Here is a 14,851-nt window from a genome sequence, read left to right as displayed (position 1 = left end):
ATGATAGAAAATAAATACAAGTAAAATTGGTTCCTTTTAAGCTTGATTATTTACACTATAACTACTGATCCAATATTTTTTACATACTCATTTAAAATGTAAAAAAAAGAAGAAAAAAGCTACTGAAAACTTGCAACATAAGATAATGAAATAACTGCAGATATTTGCACCTCACTTATCTTGTACTGTGAACTTGACAAGAAGTAGCAGAGAACAATTCAAAATGTTGCTGAGATGAAGAGCTAATGGTGTCCTCTGGTGGACATGTCCTAAACTGCTAAGCAACTTCAAGAAGTCCCCCAAAATTATCTAGTTTCATCTTGAAGGTGACACAGGAACAAGTACAGTACTTATTTTTCATTAAAGAATATATGATAGTCCATCCGTCCATCTTGTTCTGCTTATCCGAGGCCAGGTCCCCGGGGGACAGCAGCCTAAGCAGACAAGCCCAGACCTCCCTCTCCCCAGCCACCTCCTCCAGCTTGTCCGGGGAAACACCAAGGTGTTCTCAGGCAACCCAAGAGATATAATCTCTCCAGTTTGTCCTGGCATGTCCCCGGGGCCTCCTCCCGGTGGGAGATGCCCAGAACACATCACCCAGGAGGCGCCCAGGTGGCATCCTTGTCAGATGCCCAAACCACCTCAACTGGCTCCACTATGTATGATAGTGTTTCATTTCATTTTGTTGAATTCCATTTATCCTTTCTGGGTGCGGCTAAAAAAGATTAAAGCCTTCCACAAGTTTTGACTGTTGAGCCACACTCAGCAGTGACATTAAAGAAACAGGAATAACCAAGTCTGCAGTAAGTGACAAGTTCAACCACTACAGTGAAGCAACAATAATAAATTAAGGTTAACTCTTCAAAGCCAGAATACAATTCAATCAGACAACTCAAACACTGGTTGCATATGGATATGCATACAAGCATACAAGAAGGCAAGAGACAAAGAGGAAGAAAGTCAGTTTTAGTGTCAAAGCTGTACAAAGTGTGAAACCAGTTCCTTCTTACAAGAAAAGAAAAAAAAGGTGTTTGTCACCCTCACCCATCAGTCTGCAGAGAAAGAGTGTTTAGTTTGACTAATGCATTTCTTTTTGTCTTTTGGTTGAAAGTTTTACTGTCAGCTTTACACAAAAACCAGGATCTGTACTGTAAAAGGAAACGTTCATGGAAATGGAAAATACAATTCAATCTGAGAGCTCAAACACTCGTTAAGGATATTTTAAATAACGTGTTTCCCATATCACATTGTTTAATATTTTGAAAAAGAAAAGATAAAAATGGCAATAGAATTATGTCTACATCACTCCAGCTGTGTGTTTACATTTTAAACTGTTATACTCAAACATGCTCAGCAGTTTAACACCTCCACAACTTCCTGTTGAACAACTTCAATATATTTAATAAACGGAAGATTTAACACATTCAAATCACAACTGCATGCATCAAGTAAATAAAACAAAAGAATCATTATATAGGAAATCAATTGATGCAAATTAAAATATCACTCATGCTAACAAAGCATAAAATGAATGCAAAAGATTTAAAGAAAGAGGAAGCAAGTTTACTTTTAGTTTCAAAGATGCACGACATGTGAAACCAAAGAACATGAGTAGCAGACAGCAGCCACCCCCCCTTCCCCCCTCCTCACCCTTCGCTCAGACAAAGAGTGCTGTTTAGTTTGACCGATGACTTACTTTGTCTTCATGGTTCAAGCTTTTACTGTCAGCTTTATGCTCAAAGTCTGGACTAAAACAATGGAGTTGAGAGATGCTGGTCGTCTGCTTGTGGGTCTCATCTTTTACATTTCAGGTATCTGAAATTATTTATGAGTTCTTATGTAAAAATCATTAGTTAATATTAACTTAAGTCAAAAGTTTAAAAAAAGTTGAGAAATTTTTTAACAGATGAGAAATTTTAGATTAGATTAGTTCCTAATTTAAAGTACTGAAAATTATTAAGTGATTACTAACAAAGACATATTAATAAGATAAAAACATTTATTAACTCTCTTCTGTTAAAGGTGTTAATGGAAGAGAAACCAGGACCTGTGCTTTCAAAGGTTCATCAGTGGATCTGCACTGCTCACATCAACATCTGAGTTCAAGCAGAAAATGGTTCACTATAGACTGGGATGGTAACAAGTACATTCAGAGTGAGCTCTCTGTGGATGGACAACGTGTAACGTACAACATGTCTGAAGAGAAAAACCCAACTTTAACCATCAATGATCTAAGAGAGAGTGATGCAAACGCTTACTGCTGTATGAATACTACAGACAGACCACAACTCTGTTGGCTCAACAGAATTACTCTTCAAGTTGTTGCAGGTACAGTGACTTTTACTTATTACTTACTTTCCAAATGACATCATTGTATAAGTTGTTCTCCATCATCCTCTCAGAGCTGCAGGTAAAGGTGATTCCTGCCACAGAGGGACAGACAGTAACACTGATGTGCAGCAGCAGCTGTCCTCTGACTGAAAAGCCTGCAGCCTACATCTGGTACAAGAACAGAGAGTTTCTCTATGAGGACTGGTCTCCCTGGTACCAAGAGCTGCTCAGCAGTGAGGAAGCAGTCACATACTCCTGTGCTGTCAAAGGCTACGAGCATCTCAGAGCCCCTGAAGTCTCTGTGGGTGAGTCATGACTGTTGTTGCTACAGACTCTCCAGCTAAACCCTGTGAAAATGACCTCAGTACAAATATTTAACATCATGTCTTTTTGTTCAGATTCCATCACACAGACATGCTTCAGTCTCTCTTATGCTTATGGAAACATTTGTTCTTATAAACAGACATTAGTGGATAAGCCGTGCTCCATCACCTACCCCAGAGGTGAAGTTTATATCATATTTGTTGCAACAATACATGTATATGTCTTAAATAAGATGTATGATTATATCAAATATAGTGACAAGCAGTGTGTTTATCCTTTTTCAACAGAGGTTCATGTTCAAAGAGCTTCTTCCATCTCAGAGTTTGTCACACTGACCTGTAACACCAGCTGTAACCTGACTGATGATCAAACTGTTTTCATGTGGTATCACAACAAACAAAACCATCATGAGAATCAAGATTATTCAACTCAAAAATCTTCAACAGGCACATTCTCTTGTACAGTTAAAGCTCACAAACATCTCCAATCTAAGGAAGTTTGTAAGTGTTAAACATATTTTATTTTATATATAATAATGAACTCAAGCGCTGAAACACAGACCAATCAAACAACTTTAAATCTTCCATCTATATTTCAGGTGTTCAGGATAAAAACTGCTGGAGAGTGAATTATGTCAGCAGGAGAATCTGTGCTCTGGAAGGATCTTCAGTCAACATCACAAGTGAATACTCACATCCTGATAACATGAAGCCAGAGTTCAAATGTTGGAGTAAAAAATGGAGAAAAGATAAAGTGGAAGTTGAAGAGCTGATTGAGGCTGCAGGTGGTGTGGAGTATCAGGACAACATGAAGAACCAACACATCCTGACCATCAACAACCTGAAGAAGAATGACTCAGGAGGATACACATTCAGATTCAACAAAGATCATGAAGGATGGACACAGTCTGATCTGCCTGGAGTCTTTTTGATTGTCACAGGTAAATCTAAACTCCTCACTCAGCAGACTTTACTTATTAATGTCTGAACAGGAGCAGAGGTGGAAGAAATATTCAGAGCCTTCTTTGTTCTTTAATAATGTTAAAATATTCCCTTACAATGAAAAAGTTTGCTTTTAATTAAAATCATGTGCATTTTATGAAACATAACTTTAGTTAAAATATCAAAAGTAAAAGTTGGCTTCTATTGTAGATAATCATAATAGTTTTAATATTATATACAGTCGGGTCCAAAGGTGTTCAGACAAACTGCCCTTCACCACAGTTTCAACAGGTGGCATACCTGCTGCTTCAGAGCTATTTCTATTTATTGAATTACTGTTTTGATACTACAGGTTCTGTTTATAAAAGAAAATAATACTCATCAATAATACTCATATTATTTCATCAATATTTTTGCTCTCGATTGCTGTTAAATATAAAAAAAAAACACCTCTGCTTTCAAGAAGAAAATAAAACAGTTTTCAGCTCTGACTCACAGCAGTATAAAGTTAAGGAAAGTTTCTTCGTGGTTCAGAGGTCACTCAGCAGAGGATGGTTTAAAGATGTGCATGAAATGGAGTGTTACAATTCACCAATAAAATTTTGATAAATGTTAACTTTTTTTTAAAGAAGGAAAAGACATTTAGTATTTTCATTTAAGTAGTTTTTTAATTATTAAAAATAAAAGCTAAAGCTACGCCCCCTTCTACCGTTGATTGACTGTGTGTAAACCTTACCTGACACAAACTCTTATCCATCATCCATCCATCTATGCATCCATCCAGCCACCTCCTCCAGCTTGTCCAGGGGAACACCAAGGCGTTCCCAGGCCAGCTAAGAGATGTAATCTCTTCAGCGTGTCCTGGGTCCGCTCCAGGGCCTCCTCCCGGTGGGACAACTGGCTCCTTTCGATGTGAAGGAGCAGTGGCTGTACTCTGAGACCCTCCCGGATGACTGAACTTCTCACCCTATCTCTAAGGGAGAGGCCAGCCACCCTTCAGAGGAAGCTCATTTCTGGATCTCAATCTTTTGGTCACTACTCACAGCTGCTGACCATAGGTGAGGGTAGGGACGTAGTTTTAATAGTAAATTGAGAGCTTCGCTAAGCTCTCTCAGCTCTCTCTTTACCACAACAGACTGGTGCAGGGTCTGCATCACTGCAGCCACAGCACCAATCTGTCTGTTGATCTCCTGCTCTCTTCTCCTGTCACTCGTTAACAATACCCTCAGAGCCAGGTGGCGGCTAGGAGCCTCCTACAAAATTAAAAAGGTGATAACACATCCAGAGTTTGAGTCCTGTGAGTAAAAAACAAAGCTGACTGAGACAAAAACAGCTGAAAACTTGTGATTATTAGATTAAATACAGCAACTTTTTCTCTATATGTTTTACTTTATAAAGCGAATTATTGTTTATTACGATCAAAGCCAGCAGCTGTCTCTAACAGTCTCAATTTGCAATGTTTGTGTGGGGATTTCTCCAAAACATGTGTTATTCACCATCATTGACAGTCTGGTTTAATAAGTATTTTTGTTTAGAATTGTGCTTGTCTGCATCCTTGTTTCACAAAACAGCATTATCAATTTGTGGCGATAGTCAATTTGGCCAGCAGATGTCACTGTGGAGATGGGTCTCAGATTGAAATAAAATTAGAAGCAGAGCACAGCTTGAGTAAACTAACTGAAACACAGACACTGACTAGCTGACAGGAAATACACAACTGGGCAAAACAATGCACAGGTCAAATAAGTCAGCCCAATGACAATGGAAGCAAAACTGAACACTACACACAGGACAAAAAACTATCAAAATAAATCAGGAGACTAACACTGACTGAAACACAAACTAGACAGGGCAAATTAAACACAAAGTTAAAACTGACTAAACATGGGAAACATAGGAAACATAAAAGAAACACAGACGAGGCAAAGAGAACATAGGAGGGCAGGAAAAACTTGAGAATATCTAACAAAGAAATCTTGAATACAACACAAGATTGACGACTGAACATAAGCAAATGTAATGTTTAAATTAAAACTAGAACGAAGTCAGACAGAAAATTTACTGAGTCCAAAACAGAAAACACTGAGTATAAAACCAAAGATCATGACATAAAGACCCAAAGCACAATGCAAGTTTCAGTTACTGAAGACAAAAGTCAAGGCGGAGACCCACAAAAAAAGAAGCAACTGGACAGGCAGGATGCAACGGTAGGATAAACCTTAAAGTAAATATTAACTCAGGCTGTCATACATTGTACATGGAGTGGAGTTTAAAAAAGCAACTATTCCCTCGTAAATGTCATAAAAGTACAGAACTTAAGTCAATGTTAGATTTTATCACTGCATGGGGGATTAAAGAGTCTGCTTTTTGGCTTAACTCACTCAGATTCAGTCTCTAGCACATGTTGCAATTGTGTAATGTTTCATCTTAACATATAACATCTGTCATTATTAATGTTCCTGTTTCAGAGCTGAGAGTGAAGATGAGTCCTTCTGCAGTGGTGACAGAGGGTCATAGAGTCACACTGACCTGCAGCACCAGCTGTCCTCTGACTGACAACACAAACTACATTTGGTACTTGAACAGTCGACCTCTGACCCCGAGAGAGAACCAGATCAAGCATCTGATCCTAGACCCAGTCAGCAGGGAGGATGCAGGAAGCTACTCCTGTGCTGTGAAAACCAACAAAGATATCAGCTCTGCTCCAAAGACTCTCACTGTCCAAAGTATCACAGGAAGGACACGAGGAGTTTCTGTAATAGTTCTGGTTTCAATAGTTCTCTTTTTCTTCTTTTTGATTAGGTAAGCAACAGTGTGTTTGATTCAAAGTGACAACATTTTATCTCTGGCATGAACTCACTTATTTTTTCTGTTTATTACTTTCAATAACCAGAAAAAAGAGGACTACGAGTCAGTCTTCCACAAACGAAACATCAAACAACATAGTGGAGGTAAAGATTACTGTGGAGTTGGAAAACACATTTTCATACTGAATGATCTGTCTTACAGAGTCAAAGGAGTCAAATCTTTAAGTGAATTATGATGTATCGCTTTTTGTTCTTAGCTAAATCCTGATCCTGCGTGTGAAGACGTCTTAGCTCAGCCACAGGTGGAGGATGAAGTCCTCTACAGCAAAGTTCACTTCTTCAAAAACCACACAGATCCTCTTTTTTCCACCATAGAGACACTTCAGCCAAGAGAAGAGCAGCATGCTGATTATGCTGCTGTGAAGTTTAGACATGAAACGAGCTCTGATGGAGAATCTGTTGTCATTTCAACAGAAACAGATGACACTTAAAGACCTGCAGACGTACACTGCGGCGAACAAGCCTTTTAACAAACCTCTGCACCTCTCATTTAAATTTTTGTGCGTTGTACTTGAATCTATATTTCACATTATTTATACATTTTTTTTCTGTATTCAACACAACTAGATTAGCCAGTTTGATTGGCTTCGTATGTTACTCGTGTTAATGTAATAATTCATGGTCATGTAAAAAAAAAAAAAACAATCATAGTAAAAGTTAATCTGCCTTTTGTCTCCCTCTTCTGACATTGAGAGCAATTACACACAATGAGAGGGTGTAAAAACAATATAGCTCCAAGAAAGAAGGGATACAACAGCTGTAATGTTTGCTGTGGGGATGCCCCTCGTGTGTATAGATGTGCTGTTATAGCAGAGGACACTGACATGTTTGCGAATCTCCCTGCATTATAGCCCGTGATATTGTCACAATGCAAAATTGCAGAATTCATTCAGAGCTATATATTAAACACATTTGTATAGTTTTACATTTGTTGATTTTAGATAGTCTAGTTTTGATGTGAAGCATTTTTACGATTTTAGATGTTTGAGTTCGTTCCTAGACAATTTTATAATATTATTCCAGACGGCATACTCCATCCGTCCATTTTAGTTTTGAGGAGGGGCTGGAGTCTATCCAAGCTGTTAGACAGCGTATTACCACCTAGCACTGCTTTTTGCCACTGGTACTGTACTGTACTGGCAAGTATGTACTCGCGTTCTCGGCGAGACCAGACTTGCCACTGAACACTGAAATAAACCAAACATTAACATTTAGAAGTGATCTAAGTTACTTATATATCATGTTTAACCTCAGTAGCGAAATCTCTATTAATAAAAATAGTGTGCATGTATGTCTTAATAAAAACAAGCAGGTGAGATGTTAGAACGCCTTTATTTTTATTTTAGTACAATAGACAGCTGCTGGGGTTTGTTTAACCTGACTAGCGAAAAGACTGCGTAGGGGTTGAAAATTATGTGCCAGGAGTCCGCTGTTCTCGCCGGCTCTAGTGATCCTCGACCTCACTGTCTGCTATGGAGCTGGCGGGTCACAGACGTCTCTGAAAACGTCAGAGCACGTTTGGAAATATATGATATCTTGATAAATCGAGCAGATATTTGAAGCTTACACAGCTACATTCTTGCTTGAAAATAACTTAAAAGTTTATTTTGTGACCCAGCAAGAGAAATATTTAAAAGTTTTCAGCCCTGCTCGTCTGCCATTGCCGCGTTTGAGTTTTGGATGAAATGCATTCTGGGATATTTAGCTGTACCAAGTCCACACAAGTCACCACCGATGCATGCTCGATAAAACAGGCGGAGCGAGAAAACATCCGGGACTTTTTTGCGTTCTCGGCTTGATGCATACTTTGAATTGGAACAGTACTTGGTCTCCGACTGATGACGTATCACGAGTACACGAGAACGCAAGGATGCACAAGTACGCATATTGAGACAGGACTCAGTAGCCAGAAGAGAGCAAAATAAAAACCGATTTTGTTCACCTGAAAGACTAATGGAATTAAATAGCTGCACATTCTGTAGACTGACATTTCCAGATGTATTTTAAAATGACATCACATGTGAATATTCAACTGTAAGTGTTACTAAAGATATCTAATGAAATTTATATTTCGACAAGCAGATTGTCGTTTTGTTAAGAAACGTCTAATAGTCACATATTTCCAATAACGGAATTGAAACTTTGGGATATTAATCAGAATCAGAATCAGAATACTTTATTGATCCCTGGGGGAATTTTTTTTTTGTTACCACCTCCTAACAGTCCTGGTGGTCACAGGTTCCCTCCTCACAATTGGCACATAGCGGGGGGTGAGGTGAATCAGGTTATGATCTGACCTACCAAGTGGGGGGAGGGAGGAGGAGCTGTATGCATCCTTGACGTTAGCATACAGTAAGTCTAAAGTTTTCTCTCCCCTGGTGGGACAGTCCACATATTGTTTGAATGTTGGTAGTGTATTGTCCAGTGATACATGGTTGAAGTCACCCGAGATCACAATAAAGGCACTCGGGTGCTGAGTCTGTAGCCGAGCTATGGCAGAGTGGATAGTGTCACATGCAGCTGTGGGGTTAGCAGAGGGGGGAACATAGACAGCCACCAAGATGACGTGAGAGAATATTAAAGCATATTCTTACTATTGAGACATTTTTAGAATATGCTGGAACCCTGTCATTGTGTTATGGACTTCAGGTCAACAAAAGCCATACCTGACTGAGTTGCAGAACTGGTTGCTGGCTCTGGCTGTGACGAGGTAGATGGGATAGGAGGGACGGGCATGATCTGGTCTTTTTCATTTTCAATGATGGTGGCACATTCTGCAGTCAGACGTCTCACTGCAGCTTGAGCATTGGTCTGACTGCAAAACCCCACAGCCTTGAATCTTGGATCAAGCAGGGTAGCAATGGTCATGACACTCATTGTTTCCAAGTGAGACGAACATTCACCCAGCATTCTTGTGAGGTTCATGCACAGCTGGCGGGCTTTGTCATCCAGAACTTGAGGTTGTTTTTTAGCAATTGCATACCGCAGCATGCAGACAAGTGGAATGACTTTGGACCCAGATACTCTCTGCTCTCCAGAAAGTTCAGTAGTGGCTGTGTAAAAAGGAGAAAGCACCTCCAGGCACTCTTTAACTGAGTGGTACTCCTCAGCAGTGACAGGTGTGAGATCTGTTCTCATTGAGACAAGGGCAGCACTAACTGGCTCTCTCTCCTCATACAGACGCTGCAGCATGGTGTATGTGCTGTTCCACCTGGTATCAACCTCCTGAAGGAGCTTTAGATGTGATCTGCCCATCTGCTGCTGCATTTGGCAGAGCTTCTCCTTTGCTGTTGTGCTAGATCGGAAATAGCTTACCAATTTACGTGCCTTACCTCTGATCTCCTCAAGCCCAGGCTATCTATATATATATATATATATATATATATATATATATATATATATATATATATGTGTGTGTGTGTGTGTGTGTGTAAAGACAAGGTTTGTGAACTTTTCAGTCAAAATAAACAAATGCAAAACAGAGGCAAACAAGAACACAAAGCTGGCAAACCTACCCGATTGACCGAAATCAACTCAAAATATTCCCACACGCCAGAACGTCCTCTCTTCCTTGCTGGTTCCATATCTGTCAGTGGAATGGTCACCTCTTCGCTCTCTGTCACCATCAACACACTCCACGAATCCCGTGGATGATTCACTTCCTTATATCCGTTTGAATCAGGTACCGAAGCAGTTACGTGCGTAATGAAGCTTCGGACGTCACTGGTCACGTGACTTTTGCCAAACGAAGCAAGCCTCGACACAGTGCTTCTGAACCAGTGTGTTGTTTTTTTCGACACACGCTCCGGAGCGCCAGCTTCAAGCGGGCCATCACTACTGCAGGGACACCGGCCCTCGTGGACTAACTCTACGTCCACACGTACATGGGTATTTTTGAAAACTGAGATTTTCCGTTTTCATTTTAAAAAATAATCCCGTCCACACGTAAACGCAGAAATGAAGGAAAACGCTGCTAGGAACATGCCAAAGCAACAGGTGGCGATATATTCCTAACCGTGTAGAAATGTTGGGCAATCAGAAGTCTAGAAGCCTCGGTGGGAAATAGTAAACAAAGATGGGGCATAGAAGCAGAACCGAGTTGTATGTGTGGAGGGACAGTAACTGTTTATGCATATGTAAGCATTTAAACACTGCAGAGTATAAGTAACAGTACTGTAGAAATTAATTTGATCAAAACAATAACGTGGCGCACAGTGTGACGTCAAAAAAAGCGCACACCTTTGACGCTGCGTTTTCTCAGTTTTTCTCGTCCACACGTAAATGCAAAAACTGAGTTTTCGAAAATATCCACCCTGGCAGGCGTTTTTAGAATCTACGTTTTCAGTGACCGAAAACGCCGTTTACGTGTGGACGAAAGGTGCAAACGCATAGAAAAATCTGCATTTTCCAAAATACCCGGGTACGTGTGGACGTAGCCTGAGATTGCCCACCCCTGGGTTAGTCTGACAGCTGAACATATTTAAGGCTGCCAGTTGTCATTGGAGAGGGGGGATTTGTGCTGTGAAGAAGCTCGATGAGTTAAGGAGAGCTGTATAGCAAATAAATACTTTTTGTTCCACTACACTTGCCTTGGTCCATCTCACTGTGTTTCCAGCCGCTAAGGGCCGCCCTGTTACACCTTTCATCCTTTGTTTTTTCTTTTCATCTTCCACTTATGATATACATGACCCTACACCATAACTTCTTGCAAACCAGTCTCTCATCCATCATTGCACTGGGTCACTTTGACAGTTCCATGGCCAAAGTGAGTCTGAAAGTCTGCAGAAAAGCAGTTAATCAGTTAATCCATTCAAGAATTTTGTTGGGCGCGCATGCCAGACATAAACTGCTATCCATGCTGAGTGAGGGTTTACTTGTTCGCTTCTGGTGTTTGAGGCAAGAACCAGAATTCCAGGTACATGCCCTGCAAAGGCCAGGTATATTTGCTTATAAGGATATTGAAAGGACTGTACACTTCGGCTTTACCGTCATTTAAAGAGCTGTATGCATTTGTGTCACGGCCCCAGAAAGGGCTGCAGGCCTTTGCTTTACAGCTATCCAAACAGCTACATGCTTCTGTTGTACAGCTGGTTAAAGGGCTGCATACGGCGTGAAGCAGTCCAGTTAAGCACAGCTGCATGTTTCTGCTGCACAGTCAAAGGCAGCTGCATAATGAGAAGGGTCCTATGTGTTACACACTGGAGGACGACAGGGTTCATTCAGGTGCACATGAAGATTTATTGCACTGAAACACAGCAAAACAATTCAGTGTTACTGGCGGCTTCCATTGTAATAACTGGCCTGCGTTACTTTTGTGTCATTACGTGTAATGGCCATGTATTAATCAGCCCTTAACACACAGAGAAAATGACCAGTAAACAATAGACAACATAACATGTACTGGCTGGTCTATTTCCTATAACTTTAACTGACACCAGCTAACTGTTTCCTTTGAAGGATACAAAAAAAACAACAACAGCAATAGAATAATATTAAACACAAAGTGAACTCGTCTTCCTTCATTAAATAGGTTCTTTTAGATGTTAAGGAGGAATTGACTTAACCAGGCTGGCGGAGAATGAAGACAACCGGACACCTGCGGCAGATGGGGAATCAGTGAACTTTTATTGAGACAGAGACAACCTCTCAACACAGCTCACATCAGGAGATTCCTAATATTTGCTGTGAGGATGGGTATATATTCTCTAACACTTACAGGAGGGGGTTGTGAGGAAAGTGCTGCATTAGCAGAAAAACAACTCCATAAAAGGAAATCGGCCTTGGGTGTTCTAGTCTCTTCGCTTGCAGATATCTTGCACCTGCAGGATGAGGCGATCGCTTCTTATCGCTCTCAAGGCCAAAGTCGTGAGCACATTTTTATTACACAGTTGCACAGTAACTTTAAAGCTGAACAATATTTAAAGCTGAATAATGTTTGATCAGATTATATTTTCTTCAAATCCCCCTTTTGACCCATCTTAAATGGGTCAACACACAAAAATAAGTAACATTCAAAGGAACACAGAGACGTGTCGAAGCCTGGCTCGAAAAACTCCTCGGGTCTTATCATTTGTCTTTATCTGTCATTGCAGATGAGGAGAAAAGAGTCCAGGCACCACCCTGCCCAGGGGTCGGCTGCAAGCAGTCTCGGTTCCCGACGAAAGCAGTAACAGCTGTCCTGCACACAAGGATACAACGAGTCAGTGCAACCAGGGTAGTGACACAAAATTAACAGTTCCTGTAACTCAGCAACCAAAAAGCATAAGTAATGATAAAAATGTGGAGAGTACAGAGTATACTATAATAATGAGAGATATAAACGTGAAAATGTGAAAAAATAAATCAACCGTAAAATAAACCCAGAACGGTAACTGCTAAGGACATTCAAAAGTGAATATGGTAAAACGTGAGGAAGGGGTGTGGAAAAAAAACAATTTATATCCAGTGGTGGGAGTACACATTCGCTCAGGCTTAAGTCCGGAGACCCTGAGAACATCGCTTAACCCTCACAACCCGACCAGACACAGTTCAACCAGATATATCCTTCAAGAGGAAGTGGGTGAGGGAAACAATTAATAACAAGCCTAATACAAAACACCACAGAGAAACAATCATTGTAGAAGCATTTAAACAAGAGAAAGACGATAATGTTCGTCACCCTCACGATCAGAGTTTTCATCATCCGTTGGCGAGGAGGTGGGAAGTAGACTAGCCAATAAAGGCATCTGCCGGGCGAGATCCTTATCCTCAGGAGTGAGAGCTGTAACAATCAGTCTCTGGATGAGGGATCGAATGCATGGAATACAACAGCAACCGCAGGTGACTAGGACAGCAACAAAAACTGAGATGGAAACTAGGATGGAAGCTACAAGGGCCTTATATTTGCCAAACATGTTAAGCCAAGAGTCCCACATGGCAGTATCAACGCCCGAGTGTTCCTTCATTTTAACAGTAAGAGCTGTGAGACCAGTAATAGCTTTAGTGAGGGAACCATCAGGAGCTGTGTTATTGGGGATATAGGTACAGCACTCCTGACCAAAAAGGCTGCAGACTCCGCCTCTTTCTGCGAGGAGAAAATCCGTTGCGACCCTGTTTTGGAAAGCCATTAGGGAAGTGGCAGATAACTGTGCATGCACAGCTTCAAAACCATCTCGAGTGTAATTAGCCAACAGTTGCACATTAAAGTGAATGTAGTTAATTCTGTCTACATTCGCATTTATTTCAACCATCCAAAGTATCGAGGCCCATCCTGCTTTAACCTGGTCTCGCAGTTTATATTCATCGGGGACCCCACGGGGTATACCTACAGCATCAATATAGGTTGGATTATGAGCTGAACCTGGGATTAGAGAACGTTTAGAGCGGCGTTCAGAGGAGGATGGGAGGCCAACTTCGTGTACTTCTATAGAGAGATCTACTGGAGTGACTAAAACAGGTAAAATAAGAGTTATGAGAGCGCAAAGACCTGACGCATCCCGAGGGAAACCATCATATAACTTGTTATTGCCACACCACCACCACAAATCAGCCCTAGCCGTAGGTCGGAAGTTTGGTTTCATAACCGTCATCTCAGTGCACCAAGAAGAGTTCAAGCTACCTAGTTTTACTGCATTGCCAGTCAGGTTAATACAAGTGAAATTGTTTACAGCTACATCTGAAGAAAAGAAAGGTGGTTTATTAGAGACCGAGCGTTGAGTTTTAGGAAAGTGGTTTTCCAGATATGAGCAATGACCTCGTTTTGTATTGTTCATAAGATGCAGGAGGCATGCACTATTGACTGGCGCCGGTACAACTCTTAAAGTGGGGCGGGCTCCCATACAAACTATGCAGTCGGAAGCCGTCTTGTCAGCAGCTTGTTCAGCTAGTAGTAACCAGTTGTTTGTTGCTCCAGAAATACCGGTTAGAATTTGGAAGAGGTCATCTTTAGACATTTTATTTGTGTCTACAATGCGTATTCGGCCGTTTCTCCCCCCGTTTGTATATGTCACCGGAGGGCCATTAAAGGTGGGGTTATCATCTTTAACTACAGAGCTTGGAGCTGCACCAACGCTAGGGCATATCTCCATTTGCCAATACAGGGCGGTGCGATCAGTCCAAGGGGCAAGTATAAATTGTTGACAGGAGGTCAAGGCCAGATCCTTTAGGGTAAAAATTAAGCCTGAAAGATCCGGTTTTTTTGCTATTCTGAGCATATTTTGGTTTCTCCAGTGCAAAGCCTGACCCCTAGAGTGCTTGGACCAATCAAGGTCCGTTTCTGACACTAAACTGGACCACTTCCACTGATGCCAACCTCCCAGGGTTATATACCACACTGAGGAGGAGAGATGTACTGCAAGGTTAAAAAGATCCCCCCCTTGGTCTTTGGTGACGGGAGTGACTGGGAAGCTA

At 41.0% G+C, this 14,851-nt stretch overlaps 3 protein-coding genes across 3 annotated transcripts; 1 reads left to right on the top strand and 2 right to left on the bottom strand.

Annotated features, from left to right (window-relative positions):
• The first annotated feature begins 1,756 nt into the window (after window positions 1-1,756).
• LOC146630177 (uncharacterized) lies at window positions 1,757-6,894 on the top strand. The gene is made up of 9 exons (XM_085356549.1): window positions 1,757-1,811; window positions 2,023-2,328; window positions 2,403-2,636; window positions 2,730-2,834; window positions 2,943-3,155; window positions 3,254-3,595; window positions 6,065-6,398; window positions 6,490-6,547; window positions 6,661-6,894. Exons 1-9 carry the CDS (start codon window positions 1,757-1,759, stop codon window positions 6,892-6,894), a joined length of 1,881 nt encoding a protein of 626 aa, XP_085212675.1.
• Window positions 6,895-9,091: 2,197 nt separating this feature from the next.
• LOC146630176 (E3 SUMO-protein ligase ZBED1-like) lies at window positions 9,092-9,748 on the bottom strand. The gene has a single exon (XM_085356547.1). The coding sequence runs from the start codon at window positions 9,728-9,730 to the stop codon at window positions 9,092-9,094; it is 639 nt and encodes a 212-aa protein (XP_085212673.1). The 5' UTR covers window positions 9,731-9,748.
• Window positions 9,749-13,089: 3,341 nt separating this feature from the next.
• On the bottom strand, window positions 13,090-14,547 carry LOC146630175 (uncharacterized). Its single transcript, XM_085356546.1, has one exon. It carries the CDS (start codon window positions 14,527-14,529, stop codon window positions 13,090-13,092), a length of 1,440 nt encoding a protein of 479 aa, XP_085212672.1. The 5' UTR covers window positions 14,530-14,547.
• Between the last annotated feature and the right edge of the window lie 304 nt (window positions 14,548-14,851).

The sequence above is a fragment of the Diplotaxodon limnothrissa genome, linkage group LG6 (assembly GCF_057381915.1).
Source record: "Diplotaxodon limnothrissa isolate DT_005_m linkage group LG6, D_limnothrissa_male_GT1.1, whole genome shotgun sequence".
Classification (NCBI taxonomy): domain Eukaryota; kingdom Metazoa; phylum Chordata; class Actinopteri; order Cichliformes; family Cichlidae; genus Diplotaxodon; species Diplotaxodon limnothrissa.
Note: the sequence above shows the minus strand (reverse complement) of the source record. Positions and strands in the feature narration are given on the sequence as shown.